The sequence below is a fragment of the Neolamprologus brichardi genome, chromosome 4 (genome assembly GCF_056152115.1).
Source record: "Neolamprologus brichardi isolate AB-2024 chromosome 4, ASM5615211v1, whole genome shotgun sequence".
NCBI classification, from domain to species: domain Eukaryota; kingdom Metazoa; phylum Chordata; class Actinopteri; order Cichliformes; family Cichlidae; genus Neolamprologus; species Neolamprologus brichardi.
The window spans coordinates 5,560,241-5,583,346 of NC_142107.1; the positions used below are offsets into that span (position 1 = coordinate 5,560,241).

General features: G+C 38.5%; 2 protein-coding genes across 7 annotated transcripts; both read left to right on the top strand.

The window, feature by feature from the left end:
- The first annotated feature begins 6,114 nt into the window (after positions 1 to 6,114).
- Positions 6,115 to 22,616, top strand: atf7ip2 (activating transcription factor 7 interacting protein 2). 6 transcript variants are annotated; one of them, XM_087839674.1, is made up of 16 exons: positions 6,130 to 6,161; positions 8,467 to 8,528; positions 9,867 to 9,939; positions 10,706 to 10,828; positions 16,287 to 16,355; positions 16,540 to 16,562; positions 16,673 to 16,713; positions 16,799 to 16,833; positions 17,006 to 17,051; positions 17,658 to 17,731; positions 18,734 to 18,868; positions 20,911 to 20,947; positions 21,069 to 21,139; positions 21,297 to 21,428; positions 21,518 to 21,705; positions 21,938 to 22,614. In XM_087839674.1, exons 3-16 carry the CDS (start codon positions 9,868 to 9,870, stop codon positions 22,146 to 22,148), a joined length of 1,257 nt encoding a protein of 418 aa, XP_087695800.1. In that variant the 5' UTR covers positions 6,130 to 6,161; positions 8,467 to 8,528; position 9,867; the 3' UTR covers positions 22,149 to 22,614. The 6 variants fall into 6 exon arrangements, with proteins under 6 accessions (XP_006798112.1, XP_035766751.1, XP_087695800.1 ...); XM_087839673.1 differs by having other exon boundaries at positions 6,134 to 6,161; positions 8,467 to 8,554; positions 9,781 to 9,939; positions 21,938 to 22,613; XM_006798049.3 differs by lacking the exon at positions 8,467 to 8,528 and having other exon boundaries at positions 6,115 to 6,161; positions 21,938 to 22,613.
- LOC148102907 (uncharacterized) lies at positions 10,836 to 16,278 on the top strand. Its single transcript, XM_087839671.1, has one exon. It carries the CDS (start codon positions 11,342 to 11,344, stop codon positions 12,944 to 12,946), a length of 1,605 nt encoding a protein of 534 aa, XP_087695797.1. The 5' UTR covers positions 10,836 to 11,341; the 3' UTR covers positions 12,947 to 16,278.
- Positions 22,617 to 23,106: the final 490 nt, after the last annotated feature.

The following is a 23,106-nucleotide window of genomic DNA, read 5'->3' on the forward strand; positions in this document are numbered from 1 at the left end:
TTTTAACGTTACTCCCTTTTAATTTTGTGTTACTGTTAAAATCGTGAAATAATTCATTTTTAAATATATTGTTTATGATTTTATTATTACACTTTTTATTAGTTAAAGGAATCTGATTTAGCTGTAAAGAAGGTAAACTAATTTGTCCCTTAGAGTAATATAAATAGCCTTGTATCAAACTTAACAGAGGTAAGGCCTTACAGACCTTGTTATATTCTCTAAGGGAACACTGAATGTTAAACTTTGCATTGAAAACACCCACTGGGAGAAACTGCCCCTTTTCATCAAGTAAATCTGTTATAAACTCTTTAATGAACAATGACTTCCTATTAATTGCAATGGTCCTGTTATTCCACAAGGAGGAGCAATGTGGCGTGAAGTTATGGGCAAAAACCATCTTCCAATAAGACAAGACCTGCTTATGATATTCTGACAGTTTCACAGGCAACTTCAATATATCAAAATCACATTTCAGGAGAAAATCCAACCCTCCCACCTTTTTGAAAATATTTTTAGGGATATGGAACCATATGGAGTCAGGTTTCAAGAGGAAGGCTTTTATCCAGTTCATTTTAAATACTCCAATTGTCTTTATACCACCTTTGGTGTAATCTTTGACAAGTTGTGATTTTTTAATGTAATGTGTTTTATTGCGCCAAATGAATTGATAGATTATGGAGTTAATCTTTTTAATACTTTTCGGGGTAATGTATAATGAGTAAGCTGGATAAACCATCTTTGAGACGCCCTCTGATTTGGATAATAGATTGCGTCCAAAAATTGTGATATCTCTCATTAACCAATGATTTAGTGTTTTGGACATACCATCAATTTTGTCTTTTAGGTTTTTTGACTCTCTAGTTTTGATGTCTTTATTTAAATAAATGCCTAGATATTTGACTTCATTTTTCACTGGAATTGTCCTCATGTTATTTTCCAAACAATCATAAAGTGGCAAAAGTTCACACTTCTTTAGATTCAGACACAAGCCTGAAGCTTTTGAAAAAACTGAAATTACATTCAACGCTTTCTCAAGTATTAATTTATCCTTTAAAAATATTACTGTGTCATCTGCAAACTGACTTATTTTCAGTTCAGTACCAAAAATATTTATTCCTTCCATGTCTGAATGGTTCACAATGAGGTAGGCCATTAATTGAGTGCAAAGAATAAATAATTTTGGAGAAATTGGGCAACCCTGTCGAATTCCACGGAATACGTGTATCCTAGGTGTTATGCCTGGATTGAGCGAAACATAACTGTAAACCCTCCTCTTGTGTTAGCTTTCTGTTATCATCTCTTATGTTAACGGGTCGGTTTTGACCCATGAATTAAATCAGTTATAAAATACACTAAAAACAATAAGTGATCATCCAATTTGTTTCTCATCTCTTGGTTATCTTGTTAGGCTTCCTTATCCATGAAAATGTTGGTTTTAATACTTTTGGTGTGGGCCTGTGGGTCTTTTTTTGTCACTATACCCCTCGATTTCGATTAAAAAAAATTGTAAAATTAACCTCAAGAGAATCATATTAATAAATAAAAGGTTTTTGTGTTACCTGACTATTACTGAGGGGTATAGGACACATCTCTTAAATAAATCTGTTTTATTGATTTTTTTCATTTTAAGATTAATTACTAAAATGACATCTATGGTGTTACGGGTCAATTTCGACCCATAGATATTTACATCAAGAAAAGACAAAAAAAATGTTGTTTTTTAGCAGTAGACCTTTAATATAAACTGAAAAAAAGAAAAAGTCCACTCCTTTCTTTTGGTTATAATCATGGGTAATTGTGGGCTTTTTATCACTTCCCAATGATACAGCTACATCTTTGTGAAGTTCCCTTTGTGAAGTTCTTGTCCGAGGTCATAGCTGGTAAAAAATAAAATAAAATATTACAGCTGATATTGTGATCCTGCAGTCCAGTGGTCATATCGAGGACCACACATTTTCATTGTTTCTTCTCGGGGGTGCCACTCACAGCTTTGACTGTGAAAATCTGTACATTCCAGCCATAGTTGGTTTTTGCATCACAGGCTTCCCAGTTTTTTCTGCCGTATTTCCCTGGCTTACTGGGTATGTATTGCCGGTAGGGGCATTTTCCTCGAAAAGTGGACAAGACGTTCATCCACTGTCACCTCTGGCCCTGGGATGAACATCAGGGGAAGAAGCTGCACCCATCTCTCCCAGACATCTATGATGGGAGCAAGCTTGTCAGACCTCGGTCTGGTCTCTCTGTTGTCAAATCTGAGGACTCCTGAATCAAAATGATATCAAATGTGTGAAGTGACATCGTTGCCCAGAAAATGATCAGATGTGTCTGTGTCTTCTGGATGATAGTCCACATTGTCTTCCTCCTTGAAACCTGCCCATCTGAATCGCTATGCTGCTCTGTGTCCTCTCCTTCATTTTCACCAAAAATATGATGCAGAACTTGGCTCACTGTGAATCTTCTTCTCATTTTTGTATGCTGCAAATTGTAAATGTGTACTCTGGAAGTCAAATGGCCACTCAAATGAGTGAATTCTTGACATGTCCCGTCTTTATTTTGTTTTGTTTTTGTGCAGGTATACTGCAAAAAACACGCAAATTAAGAATCCCCTAAAGCTCATATGATTAGGAGAGGAGCTTGCTGTCAATGTTTTAGCTGACAGTGCACTTATGATTTCAGTTTTGGCTTTAATTATTGCTTTATACTCATAATATTATACCTGGGTCAAAACCGACCCTAACAACACAAAGGTCATAATTTCAACTAGGGCATTTTATAATTTAGTGAAAATATTATTTTTTGTGTTATTTTGTAGAAATAGAGGTTCCTGACGAAGTCAAAAAGCCTTGATACAATAAACAAATGTTTGTGATTTGTTTTATGCATTTGAAATTTAAAATGGGTCGGTGCCGACCCTAACACGAGAGGAAGGTAAATCTGCTTGAAGAACAGTTTGATCACCTTGCAAAATTTGTTTCCAAATCCAAAAAGTTCTAAAGATCTAAATAGAAAATTATGGTCTATTGAATCAAAAGCTTTAAAAAAGTCAATAAATAATATAAAACTTTCTGAATTGATAAAGGATCGGTAGTCAAACATATCTAATATTAATCTTATGTTATTATGAATCTGCCTTCCTTTAATAAACGCTGATTGACACTCATCAATTAGTTTGGTTAAGACGCTCTTAATCCTATTTGCATATGCTAAGGCTAATAATTTGTAATCATTACATAAAAGTGTTATGGGTCTCCAATTGTCTAGCACTTGTAAATTTTTGTTTGGTTTGGGCAATAAGGTTATTAATCCTGTTTTCATTGTTGGGGATAGTTCTTCATTTTTTAAACAATCCAAAAAGGCATTAAATAACAAATCTTTAATGTCTTGCCAAAAAGTTTTATAGAATTCAATTGTTAGGCCGTCAATTCCAGGCGATTTTCCATTTTTCATTTGTTTTAGAGCTGTTTCTAATTCAGATATATTCAAATCTTCTTCTAACCATATTTTATCTTCCTCTTCCAATTTTTTTACCTGGTCTTTAATGTTGGGTTCAAATATTGAGGAGGGGTACAGGAGGTAATCAACTTTCAAAATAACAACACTGATCCAGCCAGGTGAAGTCAAACGATGATTTTAATGCACACCACAATGACTTTTAACACAGTTTAAAAAGAACATTGTCTCCGTCTCCACGACAGATGCTTCCTGTCAACCTTCTGACTTTCGCTTGTCGTCTGGAACACCAGACCCAAATCCTGCAAGAGACTGTTCCTCTTTTTGCAGAGACAGCAAGAAACTGTTCCTCTTTTTACAGAGACATTTTTGCAGTTGCAAGCAAACATGATTAACCTCTCACCTATATATGAGTCTATCCACTGTGTGTGGGTGGGTGTGTACGGGTGTGTGTGTGTCAACATGAAATGCACTCAGTTTCACCTCTCACCTCACCAGCTGAACCTTGTAACCTTTTCCACCAGACAGAAGGCCAGCACGTACACAACTGAAACTATATGTGTAATATATTGAATAAATGTTTTAATCAAATGAATGCCCCTACTTCAAAGCTTAATAAAAAGGATATAAATGACTAAAAGATAACAATGAATAACCTGGTTAGTGTTGGATTACAATATTATTTTATGCCATGTTAGACCCCTAATTAAAGATTGTGAATTATTATGTAGTTTTAGTTTGCATTATTCTCCTGAATTAGAAGAAGGTGATAACTATTACATTTGTTAAACTGATTTGCATTACATTAGACTGCTGATTTATTGTGAATGAATGATATTGTTTTATGATGCATTATACTGCTGAGTTATAAGAAATACTGTTCGCAGAAAGTCATCGCCTTATTTGTCTGATTAGAAGAGAACAGAACATACTGAGAGGTTTTCTGCCCCATCTCAGCAGGAGCAGATAAACAGGGAGCCAAGGTCGTAGCTTAGGCGCCGTGTGAGAGAAAAATGTGAATGTTTAGACCTTTATGATTAGGTGGGGGCCACTAGAGTTTGATCAATGCTCCACCATTTGGAGATCTGATGCTGTCTGCACACAGTGTCCATCTCCCACGCGTGTTTTCATTAAATCATCGTTTGACTCAACCCGGCTGGACCAGTGTTGTTATTTTGGTTTTCCTCCTGTATCCATCCCCAATATTTGAATCCGTGACATTATTCAAATAGCATCCTCCCCACAGCTCCTCAAAGTAACTTTCACAAGCACGCTCTGCAAAAGCCTGCACTTCCTGTCTACTTTGACACAGAGTGTACTCAGAGTTAGGCCTTTCTTTTATCAGAATCAGCACTTACACATTTAAGATTATAACAAGCATTCAAAAGCATTTAAGATTATTGATTTAACTCAACAGTTTAATGTGGTTATAACTGCACCTGTAATAAAGGCTAATTGGGTACCAATATGTTTAAACATCTGAATACAATATCAATACTGCAGATTGTATTACTAATGCAATGGTAATGAGGATGATTATTAACAATAGCAGCAAAAATATTTCTCTAATCCCCACATATCATCCCCTCATATCAAAAAATATGTCTGCATTCTCTTTTTCGGTTCTTGGTTTATACAGATTACTATAGAATATGTTAATTTCCTCACTAATTTGGTTTGGTTCCTCTCTCATAGTGCCATCCTCACTCAATTTAGTTATTTTTTTCTTTGTTTGTCTGCGCTTCTCAAGACTATAGAAATAAGATGAATTTTTTTCCCCATGTTCAATCCACTTGGCTTTAGACCTTACATATGCTCTTTTAGCCTTAATCAAGTACACCTCATCTAGTTGATTTTGTAAAGATTGTAAACATTCTGACTCTTCTGCAGTCATACAAGGCCTACCACATAATAAATGTATTTGTTCGATTAGATTTTTCTGTTTACATATGCGTAGGGCAGACACTTTCTTTCCCGTTTCTATAGCTAGTTGTTTGACACTATATTTAAACCATTCCCATTTATTGACATTAGTCATCATCAAATTGTTAATTTCTAATTGAATTTTTTAAACTTGTGTACAGAAATCTTTGTTTTGTAATAAACTATTGTTATATTTCCATAAATTCTCAGATCTTTGTTGTTTACGTAGAGATAATGAGAGACTTATCAGACAATGATCAGTAAGTGGGGTTGATTGGGTTTCACATTTAGTAACATATGATGATACTGTTTGGGAGACAAGCCAATAATCTAGTCTTGAACATACGTTCTTATTTGTTGGACTAAACCAAGTGTATTTCTTCGTATTTGGGTTTGTCATCCTCCAATAATCCATCATATTAGTTGTTGTACAAAAGTCACAAATAATGCTATCGTGTTCTGGTTGTTTCCCTCTCTGTGGTTGCCTGTCAAGCCATGAGTTAGGTGCCAGGTTAAAATCGCCTCCAGTTATTACCTGGGTAGAACCATATGTATTACTCCAATTTGCAATTAATTTACTTAAGTTTAACATCATGTTTCTATTTAGAGACCTGTTATTGTATCCATACACGTTGATAAGATTAATTTTCTAGACTCATTGCTTGTTAACACTTCATTTGCAGTACTGTTTAATCCTGTGGGTGGCGCTAATCGGTTTTTCCAAACCGCCAATAAGAGGAACACGAAGAAGACGAAAAACGCTAAGAAGAAATCAAGCACCATAGAAGGTACTGCCGCTATAAACACTCATTTAATTTTTAACTCTCTGTTTTGAAACTACGGCATGTCTATAAACAGCGACTCTGTTGCTTTTTAATGGTTTGCTAACCAGTAGACTGGTTTCCAGTGGTTTCAAATAGCTAAAAATTAGCGAGGGGTTTAATCCATTTTTAAGTGTCATTGTTCAGTGTTTTTTTTGTTTGTTTGCTTTTTAAAGCATCATTAAATGATCCAACATTACGTAAGAGCGAAAAAAGTTAGCATTGTGTGCAAAGAAAATGAAATTATGGCTCATAATTATTAGTAGTAGTAGTAATAACGGAGCCCTCACAGACACGAGCAGCTTCCTGTATAATCAGATAAGCACAGGCAGCTCCAACCGAGCTCAGCGCTGTATTACTGCATACACAGCGGGTTTACTGGGGAAACTAGAACCAATACTCTAAATACATTTTGCAGCATAATAGGAGTGAAAAAACAAAAAGCTGCATTGGCGGTTGTTGCAGGCACATTATAGCCAGTGTTGGCAGCTCCTCAGTAAGGAAAATCGCTATTGTCTTTTAATGTCCTAAAAATCGCTGGATTCATTTCCAACCCTGCTCCTTTATCCGGGCCTGGACTGGCAAAAGTGACCCGAGATTGGCACTCTGGTGGAATTAATTTGTGTGTGTGTGTTTATAAGTAGTTTTAAACCTTGTGATCCACAAAACAGCATAACAGTAAAGGAAGAACTGACTGCGTTACAGTCAGTGCGGGAGCAGCGGCTTTGCTCATGCGCGATTCATTTGCAGTTTGGACGCACAGGTGTGAACGTCTCCTGCCCTGATAGCACTGCTAGTAGTGAACCTGGCAAAATGCACACCTCCTGATAATTCCCCTTTCTGTGAGTGTAGAGAAGCTGCATATTTAACCCCCGAGACCTTTTAATTTACAGGAGTGTAGGTCTGTCACATTAAACAAATGTTGGTGTAATAAATAGTAGGGCTGCAACTAAATATTATTTTGGTAGTCAACTAATCTGCCAATTTCTCTTTGATTAGTCAACGATTATTTCAGTAACTCTTATCTAACGTGTACTAGCCTCCATACCTCACGTGCTCAAGTCTGCCCACTTGTGAATATCACTCCGTCTCATCCCAGTGCAAATTAAAATAATGATCTGGGAAACATGTGAATTGAAAAATAATCAAATGAATCTATAGGATTACTCAACATCAAATGTCAGGTAATACATATTAAAGTGCTACTAGTATTTAATTTTAAAAAAGTGCAAATAAGAAATTAAAAATGGCAAGCTTTAAAATAAACGTAGGTTTTCAGTCCAAAGTAACAAGTTAACAAAGTTTACAGATGATTCATTTCATGAATTCACGATTGCAGTGGACATGCTCTGGAGTGACGCTTGCTCTAATCTTTGAGATGATGCTCTCTGTCATGTCTTCAGTAGGGATAGGTATCGTTTAGGTTTTATCCGATACCAGTACCAAACCGGTACTTTTGAAACGGTGCCGGTGCTTAAACGGTGCTCGAACCGGTGCTTGAACCGGTGCTTAAAGAATGAAGAACACACACTTTGTCTAAAAACATCTCATGTTTAGCTGTTTCCCTCTTTTTCTTTGGGCATTTTAGCCTTTTTGGCCAGGGTGAAGGGAGTATCTGCCATCAAACAAGAAGACAGCCGCATGTAACTACGATGGTGTTTGCTAGATTGGCTAGAATTCAAAGTGTATGACATCTCAGGGAAAAAAAGCACCGAAATAAAGCACCGAAATGTGTGCTGCTTTTCGGTTTCGGTACCGTTTATGTCAGAACCGATGCCATAATGGCACCGGATACCGGTACCCATCCCTAGTCTTCAGCCATTTGACAGGTGCAAGAGCCTCTGTACAAGACAAACTCATCTATACGCCTATGCTTAATACTAGTAAAACAGAATAAGAAAAGACTGCTACTACTTACAAATTTGGTTGTCTATGATAGTTTCACAGATAGTGTAGTGTTCAATGCCAATTACACTGTTTAACTGATTACATTTATGATTAATTACTGATATGGCCCAACTCACAGATTAACAACCTAACATTAGGTGGAAGAGGTTTACTATTCACAATAGACGATAATATTAATGTGAGAAAACGACCTAGGAGACAGTGTAGCTACTCTTGTTTAATGTTTTTGTCAATGGAAAATTGTATTTAGTAGCCAGTATAATCTTTTAATGATATAAGTTTGCATATGGTAGAATACTGCATGTAATCATTTGTGTTTAGAAGTATATAGTTGGTGGCATATTGAAATAATGTCTCATCCTAGGAGGTCTGTAACATTCCAGGGTGTTCTGGCATTCACCCCCACATCCTAGGAGCATGGGAAAGGTCGTACCTTGTCTTATTGTTTTACGGTAGGATTAACGTAGCTATGTCAGTTTTAGGCTAAGTGCCTTTTTTACATATAGATGAACTGTTGGATTTTCCAGACCAGCAGGTTAAGGGAAGTCGTTTATGGGGTCACACTCTGACACACACACACACACACACATACATATACACCTCCACATTCCAATGTAAGGAACAAACGCTCACTGAAGTATAAAGTCTCTCATTGCTAGTCTTTGAGGCTCACTCTTGTGTGTGAGCTCAGAGCTGCCCTTGCTAGCAAGAAAATCTGTGTGTTTCTCCTCTCTGATTCTCAGATGAAGAAGTGTTTTAGAATATATCTCTTAACAGTTTTACTGTCTCATTTCACTCATTAGATAAAAAAAAAACGTAACCCCTGAAAACTGACCCAATCAGAGTTGATGTCACAGCTCCAGAGTGCCAGCATATCAAGTGCTCGTGCACTGCAGTGTTGCTGTCGAAGATGGAAAGCAGTCTGCATTTAACTTTGTTTTTTCTTTCTTTTTTGTTTTCTGTGAAATGCTTTCAGATTTTTAACAATTCTTAGTTTCCATTTTCTGCCATTTTGCCGTTTGTGCAGCGTTCTTTTTCGTTAGCATTAAGTGTAGTCTTGGCAGACGATGTTGATGATACTGTCCCAATAGCTTCCTGTAGTATACTGCACTTACAAAAACACATTTACGATGTATTAGTATTAAGACGTGCTGACAATAAAATTATATGTCAAAAAACATTTTATAGTCAACATCATTGATTATGTCAACGAATCGTTGCAGCACTAATGAACAGAAGAAACCTGCATCAGGGCTCTTTAAGCTTACACTGTAAAAAATAAAGAAATAAGAGGCTAATACTTACAAAGGAGTAAGAAAACTTTAAAATTGATCAAAATACAGTTAAACATCCCAATTTTATGCCCTCCTTCTTTGAAATGTAAACATTTTCCAAAGCTATCCAGTGATTTGGTGGGCTGCTTTTGGCCCACAGGCTGTATGTTTGACATCTCCGCTATGAACCTTTTCTTGAGGCAGTAAAGGGATTTTAGGAGCAGAGGGCAATATTTAGATACTTTTCATTCTTGAACTTAATGTCTTACCTTGTTTTCATTGTATGATAATCATGATTGGAAACGGCTAATGGGTAATATACATGTAATATGTTAAATGTTGCAAGGTATGGGCAACATTTTAAACTGTTTTAATGCAAGTACCTTTCATTCTTTCTCTGCAAGGCACAACCTATGAGTTACACTCTTGCTACTTGATGCAGAGTTACACACGTCACTAACTAATGTTCAGTTTGTGCGTCTGGATGAAGAATGAAGAGGCGACCCCTGACTCTAGCTTCTGCTGGAGCCGATAACATGAAGATGGACTTCTCCCAGTCAGAGGTAAGAAACAACGTTGGAGTTTGTGTGACTGTGTTAGTTCTGCACTCGCAGGCAGTGAACATTCCTTACCATATAAGGAAACCAGAACCTTATATGCAAGTGGGCCTGCAGTTGGAAACTAGAGCTAAAAAGCTTGCCCCAAATTCCTACATTTAAGGATTAACAGAAAAATATCTAATCATGCAGTTCAAGACAAGATTTACAAATTTTAAGCACAACAATGACAACTTTTAACAAAATCACTCTAACAGACTGTTGCTTTTTTGTGCATGGTTGTAAATGGCATTTTATCTGCTGGATAGCACTAACATCTGAGTCTACTGCATGCAGTTCTGCCCTTTGTTTCTGTTAGATAAACATCTGTATACAGTTGTGTGCACACAATTTAAAAAAAAAAAAAAAAAACACATTAAAAAAACAAACGGTCAAAACACTGTATTTTTTGTTCATTAACAGACAATCATTTTTAATTGATCCTGTGTGGATTCCTGTTAATTATGATATGTCTAAAATTTTGGGCACCCTATTATGGGAACACTTAAGGGGAAAATGTTCTACTCCTGAACAATGATGTAAACAAGACTTTTTGTAAATTATCCCAAGACATTCAGGCGATAGCTTTTAGATTACATTCACAGCCCCTTCCTGAAAGAGCCTTGAAAATCTGTAGATCATAAATATGCTGTGTGTGCAAGACGGCTACAAAATATTTTTTTTTTTCACTTGAAAAATGAACACAGCAGTATACATGTGTTTTTGCGTACAGGTGCAAAAGCTGATGGAGCAGGAGGTTCCCAGTGCAACTGAAACTAAACTCCAGGGTTTAATAGAAAGTATTCAAAAGCTTGAACATGGAGTGAACTTTGAAAGGTCCATTGAAAAACTTGAGGTCAGTACTGCATATGTTTACATATCTGTCCAGTTTTTAATTAATGGCATCTCACGTGTGGACATATTCATCGCCGCCCATTGTTTTCTTTTTTTTTCGGTCTTTCTTCTTGTCTCTCTCCATGCTTCCCTGTTTTAATGTCACCAAGCTATCTTAAAATCAGTCTCTAGGTCTGTCATGTTCTTTTTTTGTGCATTTGTTCCTAAATTTTAGAGCAAGCGGTAAAACTTTTGGGCATCTATACTTAGATGCTTTGCTTCTTTTATTGATTTTTATGCTGATTTTTTTCCCTTTTTTTCCATATGAGCTTACCTGCGATAGCTTCTGGACACTTATAGATCATTAGGACTAAAGTGTTCTTAACAGAAACAGCAACATTTTTATAGTTACCTTATCCTCAGCGCTCCGTGTGTCTGTGGCCTAGACACAGCTGAAGCCTGATTACAGCGTCTGGGCACCGAACAGCCTCAATAGCCTGGAAAGGTGCTAACCGCTAGGCTAACTAGCAACAAGATGCCTTCCCTCTCCACAGATGACTACCACAGCCTCCTGCAGAAGATTGCAGTACTGGAGACAAAAATTCATCGCTTAGAAGTAAACGTGGAGGTAAATGGACTGTGTGGAAATGAAACAACCTTGCCTTTGATTCAAAACAATGGCGATGAGCAAGCTAGTACACAGCTAAGGAGCACAGATAACATGACCAAGAAAGTAGACTTTGTGCACTATTATAAATCCTCAAGCGATAATCCCCCCCTGGACTGTCTTGGTGCAAAACCAAGGCATAAATCATGTCTTCTGGAAGGGGGAGGACGTATCACAGGCAGAGCACAGCAAGCTGAAATCTCTGAAACCGACTGGCCTTCACTTCCTACGAGACAGAGAAGCTCTTCTACTCCTGTATACGAGAGGAAACAGGACTGGACAACCGTGAATAGGAAGGTTAACAACAAACCTCCAAAACAACTGAATGTGAAACTGCAGAACAGATTTGCTCCACTATCAAAGGACCCTGGATCTATATCGGACAACCATCCATCTAAAAGTAGCGAAGTAAGGTCTGAAAATCTGTTGAAAAGTAAAAGGCCACAGGGAAAGCTAAAGGCTAGGCCTGAAACTCTGATTGTGGGTGACTCTGCCGTAAAGGATGTACAAAGGATGTGCGGTAAGAACACTAAAGTCCTCTTTCCTAAGGATATGGTCAACAACCTGAAGGAGAGAATTCTTCAAATTGCAGATGAATATCCAACTGTGACAAACATTGTTCTGCATACAGGGTCAAACGATGTGTCCAAACAACAGTCTGAGGTTCTGAAGCGGGACTTTACTGGATTATTAAATACTGTAAACTCTCTGAATGCAGCTGTATTCATCAGTGGACCTGTGCCGCCGGTCAGAGGAGGAGACGAGAGATTCAGCAGGTTGTTTACACTGAATAAATGGCTCATATCAGCATGTACTGACCACTCAGTGCATTTTATCAACAACTTTAATATTTTTTGGGAACGCAGGCATCTATTTAAAGCAAATGGATTTAATTTTAACAAGTCAGGGGTGAAACTGTTCACCTCCAACTTGTTTTATTCCATACGTCATCCATCTGTGCTTGGTGCCAAGGCTGAGATAAACGAGGAGTTATCTCATAAAGAGGAACAAACAGTACTCCAAGAACAGACAAAGCCCAGCAGAAACCTTGAGGAGGAGCTCCATCTGCCCCCACCTGGGAAGAGCCTCAGAAGGGAGAGACATCAGAGGCAAGAAGAGGGGTCCCTATTTGCCTCCAACTCTCTCAACAACACCAACGACCAGGACCAGGGACCACGACCTTCCCCAGTCCCCCAAACCCCTGACAGGCCATCACCCTCCTCCCCCTCCCTTTCTCCCTCCTCCCCACACCTGAAATTCACTGAGGCGATGATGGAGCGGGTCAATGCTGGGCTCAGATCTACCCCCCGGCCCAATCCCTTTTTGTCCCCCATAAACCCCCCACCAGAGCAGCCAAAGGTTCGCCATCGAGCCCCACCCTCAACAGAGCAATCGAAGTCACATTGCCCAGCCTCGCCCCCCTTAGTTCCTCCTTACCACCTTCATGCCCTGTCTCCGCAGTCTGATGTGTGATGTGTGAAGGGTCCGGGCTGCGAGGATTATGGCAGTGGCGACTTTTCCCAGGAGAAGCTGGGACCCTGTTTACTAGAAGGTTTTAAAATTTCTGTACTTTTAGGTGACAGAAGGAGACATGTGGCCTGGTCAAAACACAGAGAGCTGCACTCTAAAAGATCTTTAAATATAGTAAACATACCTCGTGTGCCACAGACTGCTCCCAAACACGAGGGGACAAGTAATACCTCTAAAACACTTAAGTTGGCTTTATTAAACGTTAGATCTTTCGCTGGGAAAACATTTTTAATTAATGATTTAATCACTGAGCACAGCCTCGATTTTATGTTTTTAACTGAAACTTGGTTGGACCAAAGTAACAGTGGAGCTGTTCTCATCGAGACGACCCCTCCTAACTACAGTTTTATCAGTGAGGCCTCACTGATAAAACTGTAGTTTGAGGGTGAGCAGGAGAGGAGGAGGGGTTGCGGTCTTATTTAATGAATCATTTCAATGTAAGCAGCTGTCTCCTGGTAGCGGCCGGCTTTGAAAGTGTGTTTCTATGGATAACTCCAAATAAAAATGTTGATCGCATTAACTATGTCCATTATAATGTGCTGAGACTCTCTAATCTCACTAGGGACACGGTAGAAGGCCTTGCGGAACAATTAGGCCCGACGTCGTTAATGGGAATCCAAAATCGAATGGCCCTTGACATGTTGTTGGCTGAGAAGGGTGGTGTGTGTGCCATGTTTGGGGACATGTGCTGTACCTTCATACCCAACAATACGGCCCCAGACGGTACGGTTACTAGAGCGCTTGAGAGTCTGAAAATGTTATCTAAAACCATGCATGAGCAATCAGGTGTGAACACGGGACCGGGGGACTGGTTTACGTCTGTCTTTGGGCAATGGAAGAGTGTTGTTATGTCTGCCATGTTTTCTTTTGTTGTTTTTCTTGGTATATTAATGATAGGATGTTGTCTCATCCCTCTGGCCGGCGAGTTTTGGTAAAGATGCTGGAGAGGGCCCTGAGCTCGGGCTCAGCTGGTTCAGCGACGCCTGGGTCCATGATGCCCTTGAGGGAGATTGTAGGCTGGACGGAGGAGTGAGACAAATCCTGGTGAAGGTTGGTCTCGCAAGCGAGCCCAAGAGGAGGAGTTGTCATGTCAAGGAATGTTATTTTACTGTAACTGTGTTATTATTCACATGCACGGTCATTATTTCATCATTACTTCATTAGTCTGTATCACTTATCATCAGGTTATCACCAATATTATCATGTATCATTTATCATTTAGTAAATCTGCCAGAGCACGCAGAATAAAACACATTCGCAGAAAGTCAGATAAGGACACTCACCTTTCGTTGGCCTGGACCTACAATCTTACACAACTGTACACTCGTCTTACACAATTGTTATGTTCCCAAACACCGATGATGGGAAACATCTGGTATCAATTCTGGGAAAGTGTTGTTGTTCTGGAAAGATGAGTCCCAGGAATTGTTCTGACGTCATAAAGGCTATATTGCTTCTTGTAACGGGCCGAAAGGCGAAGACCGGCTTCCCGCACTGTATAATAAGTGTGTGTTTAATAAATCACTTTTTGGACACCCCCTAGGACTCTGTCTGCGCTTACTTTTCCTTCCAAATCAAAAAGAACCTTACAAAGTTTTCAGTCTTTTGAATATGTGGCTTTACAGCTGAAGGCCCCATCCAAAGTTGTGTTTCTTAATGTTTACAGGCCTCCCAAATACTGCACAGACTTTTTTAATGACCTCAGTGAACTGCTGTCTGTGATCTGTGTTGATTTCGACTGTGTAATTATTGTTGGGGATTTTAACATCCATGTGGACAACCCTCAGGACAAAGGGACTAAAGACCCGAGTAACACTCTGGGCAACTTTGGGCTGACTCAGCATGTAACAGAGCCCACACATAACAGAGGACACACTCTTGACCTACTGATCTCCAAAGGCCTGAGCATTTCAAAAGTTACTGTGTCTGATGTGGGCCTGTCTGATCATTACTGTGTTTTCTTTGAAAGTAAAATCTCAGCCCACACAAATATATCAACAGCAGTGATCACAAAACGGTGTATAACTGAACACAGTAGTGCGATTTTTAACCAGGTCTTCCCATTAACACCTGACCTGTCCAGAGGGTCAGTTAATGAGCTCGTCAATAGCTTCAATGCTAAAATGTTAAATGTAATGGATACAATTGCTCCCATTAAGGTGAAGGTTATCTCTGGTAGGAAAAGGTCTCCATGGAGAAACTCCACACTGGTGAAAAATGAAAAAGAGTGTAGGAAAGCTGAGCGCAGATTGAGAAAAACAAACCTCCAGGTTCATTATGACATCTATAAAGAGAAACTTCACAATTATAATTTACAACTGAGGAGTGCAAGAAGGTCCTACTTCTCTGACATCATCACTAAAAACAGCCATAATGCTCGGGTCTTATTTTCTACAGTTGACAGGCTAACAAACCCTCCTGTGTCAGTGGCAGCTGAACTTCATTCAACCATGGCCTGCAATGACTTTGCCAAATTCTTCACAGAAAAAATTTCTTGATTAGAGGGAATCGAGCTGAATTTGTGTGCGCACCTTTTTTTTTTTTTGCAGGTCTAGAGAGTCTGCAACTCCAGTTACCTGGGGAAAATATTGTTTATTCCCTGATCATTGAGCAAGTGTTTGTGGCAGGTTGCTTGCTGTTAATTGGTAAAAATGGTTGTAAAGAGTGTGCTGTGCCACAGAACCTTCTCTGGTCTCTACCAGATTGCCATGGTTGCCTGTAGTTTGAATGGGCGATGACGGCCTGTCTCCTAACACTTGCTAACTAAAAAATGAGCAGGAGTGAAACTTGAAGCATGAACACTGCCATTAAAGTAAAGGTTGTATTTTTCACTAGCTCTGAAACCAATGCTTTTCAAAAAGTCTTAACTTTTGAAGATGAGCTGTCTTAATTTCCTGTTGCTGTAGTATTCCTTACAGTTTCGGTACTGCTTAGCGAGTAGTTGGCACTGTAAATAAGTCAGTGTCTTGCATTCAAACTAAGCCATCGAAGCAATCACGGAGGTTTTTGGTGCCGAACCATATACGTCTTTGCAATTAGTTTCACCTAGCAACAGCAAGTAACCTCCCACAATGTGATGCCAGTCTTACTAACTGGTCTGCATGACAGAGGCTGGGGATTCCACTTTTTTTTTTTCTTTCTAATTTCATAGCAATCAGTGGTTTCCAGGCAGTCTCTAGGCCTGTGTGACTGGGGCCTAAGACGAAGTAGTGTTTAAATAAAAAAAGAAAAAACAAACAAAAAAATCCAAACAAACCCTAACACACTTTTTTTTTCCCCACAGGCACGAGTTAAAATATTGTCTAAAAGAGCAGAAGCTGCTATTGACTACGTAACAAAGATGCAAAAAAAGGTAACAAAGACAAAATGCACAGTACAATTAATCACATTTTATACACTTTATTGCTTATAGTGTAATGATAAATGTCTAAGTAGTAATTTTATGGAATTTAATATTGAAACACTATTCATTGTGTACATGCACTAATTTAAAAATCCTAACGCAACATGATCAATTTTACCATTTTAACTTTCAGAATGCAGCGCCTACTCTGGTCAGGTATGTAGAACCAGCTCTAATATATTAATCTTTAAAAATGAAGACCCTGATGTGACTTTATGGTTGTGATTTATTTGATCAGTTTTGTTACAATTTCATTTAATCCGCAGAACAAATTCAGAAGAAAGAGACATGGAAGCTGTTTCACAGAGTAAGAACCTACCGAGCACATTAATATCACTTTGTATTTCTTGCTGAAATTAATATTTATTCAATGCCATTTTATTTCTCAATAGATGGAACCAAGAACGGAGGGCTCTTTCAGATGATGGTAAATATGCCATTGTTTATTTAGTCAGTTTTTTAAAAATAGTTTAAAATCACTTATTGATTTAAAATTTTGTTGGGGTCAGCAGCTTCTTGAAAGGTCTCAGGGCAAAATTTCACAGTAAAACATCTGCATTGGGGTTCATATTCAAAGCTTATTGGTTCTTTCTATCCAGGAAATCACAAGACAGACACTTAAGAAGATGCGTGCTGACAGTAAAGGTAAGTTTATTCACATGCAGGAGTTTTTAATGTGTTAAGGTGTATAGTTTTGCATTTGTATGGATGGGCATGACCTGTGTAGTATATGTGCACATGTGAAAATGGAGATTTACTAATTTCTGTATGTATTCTGGTAATGCTACCAGTTATAAGCTTTTATTTTGAACCCCAAAAGAAGAAAGGGATATACTTCTATTTCAGCAATGATAGAGTAACCAGTCAAGTCTGTCTCAGGGAAATATTTAAATAGATTAATAAGTTGGGCACAAGTTGGGCCGCTAGCGTCTTTGTTATTATACCGATGATGCAGATCCTTTAAGATGTTTTTTACTAAGAAGTTCTTAGATTGTCATGTCCCATTTATAAAATGTCTTTACTTTGTAAAACAAGAGTATTTTGGTTTCACACATGTAAATGTTTGTGTACCTCAAATCTAAAATGCGTATCCTATTTTGCTTGTGCTAACGTTCTTTCTCTGCAGATACAATAAGCTGTTATAATACCTTGAAATGTAATAATATGAATCAGCATATGAATAAACTACATCCCTTTTCCTGCTATTTCCCATCCCTTCTGTCACTTGTTATTTTACATAATCCACATAAGCTTTGATGGCTGCCATGGCAGATTTAAATGAGGAGCGGCGTCCTCCAACTCCTAACAGCCCATTGGAGTATGAGGTAGGATCCTTTAAAAATAAGCAATATTACATAACTGCACGTACACTCATATGACCCTTTACTAGGTAAACCTTGTTAGTACTGGATTGGTCTCGCTTTGGCTTCATTCTTCATGACAAGGTGCTGGAAAGATTGCTCCGAGATTTTGGTCCATATTGACATGATAAGTCACACAGTTGCTGCAGATTAGTCAGTTGCACGTCTATCTCCAGTTCCACCACATCCCAAAGGTGCTCTACTGGATTGAGATCTGATGTTTAAGAAACTAGTTTGAGGTTGGTGACATGGTGAGTTATCTTGTTGAAGCCGCCATCGGAAGATTGTTATACTGGGGTTATAAAGGAATGAACAAAGAAAGAATAGTAAGAGAGGCTGTGTCATTTAAACAATGCTCACTGTGTGCTAAGTGGCCCAGTGTGTGTCCCACACTAGTACGTCACCACCAGCCCAAACTATTGATAGAAGGTAGGATCCATGGGTTCATGTTTTCACGTTGTTTACGTCAAATTTTGAACCTGCTGTCTGAATGTTGGAGCAGAAGCCACGATACAGAACAAACAACATTTTTCCCATTTTTGTATTTTCCAGTATTGGTTTAACTTCAGTTTCCTGTTCTTAGCTGATATGAGTGGCAGCCCCTTTGGTCTTTTGATGTTATAACCCATCTGCTATAAGGTTTAACTTGTTGTGCATTTAGAGATGTTCTTCTGCATACCTTTTTGTTGGAAGAAGTGGTTATTGGCATCCCTTTTGCAAAGTTTGAACATCAGCAGTTTCTCTTGACCATGTCTAAATGGAATAAGTTGCTGCTATGGGTTTGGCTGATTACTCAGTTGTCTAATGAAGTAGCCAGTGATTGTATATGCCAGTTATTAGAACTACAGAAGCACACAAAAGTAATGCTGGTTCCATAAGATAATAAATCACCAACCAGCTGAATCTTTGTCTGTTTTCTGTCTTGAGTTCATTTGTCCATCTTTGTTTTTGGTCTCTGTAATTTAGGGACCCGTCAGGTTCATAAGGAAGGAGCCCGAAGTTAAGCAGTTGATGCAGTTTGAGAATCCAAAGGGTCAAAGAGTGAAAGTAGACGGTATCTTTCGTGACAAGACGAGAGACACTGATAGAGACGCAGAGCAGGTAATTCAAGTAGACTGCATGTTGGCATCTTTGTCAGCATATATCTCTTTCCCTCCCAACTGGTGATAGCAGATACCTGCCTCCTCCCTTATCCTGAATCTGTTGGAGGTCTTTTTTTTTTTCTAAAGAGAGCTCTTCAGTCAGATAGTTGGGGTTTTATCTTTCTGACTTTTGAGAGGTGTTTAATATATATGGTATTTTCGGCACTATAAGGCGCACTTAAAATCCTATAATTTTCTCAAATATTGACAGTGTGCCTATGTATGAATTCCCGGTTATGCTTATTGACCTCGAACCGATTTTATGTGGTACACAGCGCTCAAAAATTGGTCAAAAAATGTTTTAGTATGACTTTGGTAAGCTGCACCACTGGATGGTTTGTCGGAGCAGTACATCTACCGTAGTAATCTGGGTGCAAACTCCGCTTCAGGTCCCAAAGTCAAACGGACACTGCGGCATCACTGAGAGTTAAAAACTCTAAATTCTTTCATTTTTAATAAAATGATCAGTGTTGCTGCTTTACCAGGTGTAACAATTAAGTTTTATATCCAGGCAATCCATGAGAACAGATTTTATTAAATTTAACGGAATTAGAAGTTAGCAGGAAGTTAGCTCGCTAGTTTCCACCTAAACATGATATGCCATGTTCTGACTGAGAGATTTCTGAAAAATTTAAGACGTACAGCTCTGCTATCACTTCCAACATAAATGAAGACAGAAAACTAAACAGCGGTGACGTTTGTAGGGTTACTGAAGTTTAGCTAGCTGGTATATAATGTTGTGCTACGTGATCGCTAGTGACACAGCTATGTTAGCATAACATAAACACGGTGAAGCTGGAGGATGAACGGTAACTTTTTCCATTCGATAAAAGTTAACGTGAGGGTTCCCGATGGTTAGGGACAAATGCAATTGCATGGCAGGATGCTGTAAACGGACTAAGTTCAGTCAGGAGAACAAATAATCCATCCACAATACGAGGTTAGTCATTAATATACTGCAACAACATGGGAATAGAGCAGCTATGAGAGAATTCAACATTAATGAATCAATGGTTCGGAAGTGGAGGAAGCAAGAAGAATGAGTTGAGTAAAGTTTGACTTATCTGACTGTTTTGTTTCGCTTAATGCGCCTTATGGTCCAAAAAATACGGTAATATAAATGGAGATGTTAGGGACATATTTAAGATCATAGTAGATATTGCTGTTAAATAACAGAAACATATTTTTCATTCTTTATTTTTCAGTCAGTGTTTAACAGTTAAATCTTTTGATCAAAAGTTCAGTTAAATTAGTAGCCCATATTAATATTTTAAGCTATGCTAATACCAGTCAAAAGTTTGGCGTGGTGGTTTTTGCGACTGCAAAAAAACTATTTTTTAGACTGACTGAGCTCCAGTAATGATGGACTCTCATTTCTCGTTTCTTAGCCTATTGGTTCTTGCCCTAATATACATTTTAACAGTTGTCAACTAGTCAGCTGTGTACCAACCTGACTTCTGCACAACCCCATTAAGAAGGCAAGAAATTCCACAAATGAACCCTGACACACCTGTGAAGTGAAAATCATTTTAGGTGACAACATCAGGAAGCTCATTGAGAGAAGGCCAAGGGTTTGCAGCGCTGACAACAAATCAAAGGAATCTAAAATATAAAACTTATTATTGATCCATTTTTCTTTGCTACATAATTCCAGATATCTTGCTATATATATTTTAATGTCTTTAGTTTGTATCTACAATGTAGAAAGTAGTAAAAATAAAAGCTGTACAATGAGGTGTGTCCAAACTTTTGACTGGTAGTGTATAACAATAATAATACTAATGATGATGATAATAATAACAATACATGAATTAAATTTTGCATAATTTTAATTTGAGGTCAATATTAATACTTTATATTTTAAAGCACTTTGATTTTTGTTCTTATAACATGCTATATAAATAAGCTTTACTTACTCGTTATTATAATTATTGTTATTTATTATTATTATTATTGTCGTAATAATTTCACCTCTAATTTAGTGGCTTTCTTTCTGCCCAGGAAACCACGAGAAGAGGAGTAAAGAGGACGCATGAAGGTAATGAAGAAAAGTCAACCATTTTTAATTTTTATAACAAAAATCCCCCTTTTCCTACTTCCTCCTGTCTCTTCCCTTCTCCTCCTTCTCATTTTAAATAATCTGTATTAAATTATGACAGCTGCCACGACTGATTCAAATGAGGAGTTGCTGCCTCCAGTTCTGACTCCTCAACGGCCTTTTCAGCTTAAGGTGGGATGCTTTACTATGCGCTCTCTTTTATTTTATTTATTTTGCCACAAATTAATGTGTGGAGGCTATTTGAGCAAGCAAAAAAATGTTCTTTTAAATGTCTTTTCATTTTGTTTATCATTACTGACATCTTCCATTTTGGCATGTGTAAAACCAGCATGAGCACATAGCTAAGCAAGAAAAAGAAAACAGTGAAGAAGAGTTTGAAGAGCCCAAGCATCGAAAGGTGAAAACAGAATGTGTCTCTTCTGTCGCCACGAGGAGTCCCAGTCACACTCACTCAGAGCAGGTAATACACCCATGCTGAAAATACATTTGATTCACTCCACTCTTTGAGGTACATCACACCCACTCACTTAAGTTTCCTTCCTTCCTCAGAACGGACTCTCGTTACCTCCTCTTCCTTCTAGACCCTTCCCCTCCGTCCTGAACATGGAAGCGGCCTCGTATAGCATCCCTCAGAAACTTGAAGTAAATCTGGCCCTCATCAGAAACCCCACCGGCCTCTCTGTCCTCTGGAAAGTGGTGGAAGAAGACCCCTCTGCTCCACCCATGGACAGTTACACGTAAGAAGCAGTGTTGAACTCATCACTGTGTGTCGAGGGTGTGGTTTCTCAGCCCTACAACCAATATGAAAAACAAAAGGTCCTCATGAGGATCTCACTGTGACGCTGCTGTCAGTTTTTGTAACCACCTGATGGAAGCAGTCAGTCAGTTCTTAGGCTTTACTAGTAATCTTGACTTTAAGTTACTCACTGATGATATTGTTTTTTTATCTGTTCTTTGTCCCTGTTGCAGGATCTTCCTAACTATGGAAAAGGTTAAGGGCAGTGGCGCTTTCCCAGACTGGAATATCCTCGGTGAGGTGAAGGCCTTGAATTTGCCCATGTGTGTGCTGGTCAAAAAGTACAAGCCTGGCCACAGGGTGTGTGCGGCTGTGGTGGGCAAAGATGTATTTGGCCGGTATGGACCTTATAGTGCAGTCGCTACTTCAGTCATACCCGAGTAGTCGGGAAGAGGACATGGAGCTGCCTATTTAAATCTCCAGCTACTCACTCTTGAGTTTGTGCTGGACAGCATGGACATTGTGCTGATGTTGTTTCAGGACCAGTGTTTTGTTCACATAGTTTTTAAGTACCAAAACAATGTTGTATTATTATTGTTGTTAATAAAACTTTATTGTGCTCTTTGTGGGGTTTTATTCTGTATGACTAATACTTCGGTTTCTTTCATGAATACTTTGGATTTAGATTACTCTAAAGCTGCACACATCACAAAGAAGGTGTGTTCAAGAAGCAAGTTTCAGGAAAACTTTCAATAAATGCAAATATACACAGGTTTGTGTGAAGTGATTTCTGTGATGGCAGTTGTAGAAATGTTTAGCTTATTTTAGAGTTTAGAAATGTGTTAACATAGAATGTAGAATTATTGTAGAGACACTGACATTGCCCTCAATGTAATAAAGCCCTGACTGTGTCATTAACTTAGGAGTAGATTGTAGAAGACCCCTCCCCCAGTTGAACTGTGAAAGGTCTCAACATTTGTAACTGGACAACTGAGGTCTGGAAGGGAAAGGGTTTTATGACCTCTTCTTTTTTTAATTCAGGTGTGGGGAAAATACATAAGACTGCAGTGAAGCGATGCACCAGATTAATCCCTGGCCAAAGGTATCGTACTTAAATCAGAGTACTCATCCATCTACCTATGACTACTGGGACATGCTCTAGCCTCTGTAATAGAATTTACTGTTATTCTCATTTAAAGTATTTAAGTGCTTATGCATATGCTTAGTTGTGACACTGTTATAGACTGTTCAGTGAAAGTTTCTAAAACTAGATGAACTTACTTCAGCAGTTTGAGAAAACAAATCCCTTTACAGGTGCTGATAAGGCCAAGGTCACAAAACAGCATAACCACTGATCCGTTTCACAGTGAGACACGTGAAGTGTGGTATGATCAGTTTGTAA

Bases quoted from the DNA above. Each gene is read 5' to 3' on its own strand.
- atf7ip2 (XM_087839672.1), top strand. From the start codon at position 8,520: ATGGGAAAGGTCGTACCTTGTCTTATTGTTTTACG. The intron at 8,555-9,866 runs GTAGGATTAACG...GTCTGGATGAAG, and splicing joins CCTTGTCTTATTGTTTTACG to AATGAAGAGGCGACCCCTGA. The intron at 17,052-17,657 runs GTAAGTTTATTC...AATCCACATAAG, and splicing joins GATGCGTGCTGACAGTAAAG to CTTTGATGGCTGCCATGGCA.
- LOC148102907 (XM_087839671.1), top strand. From the start codon at position 11,342: ATGCCTTCCCTCTCCACAGATGACTACCACAGCCTCCTGCAGAAGATT.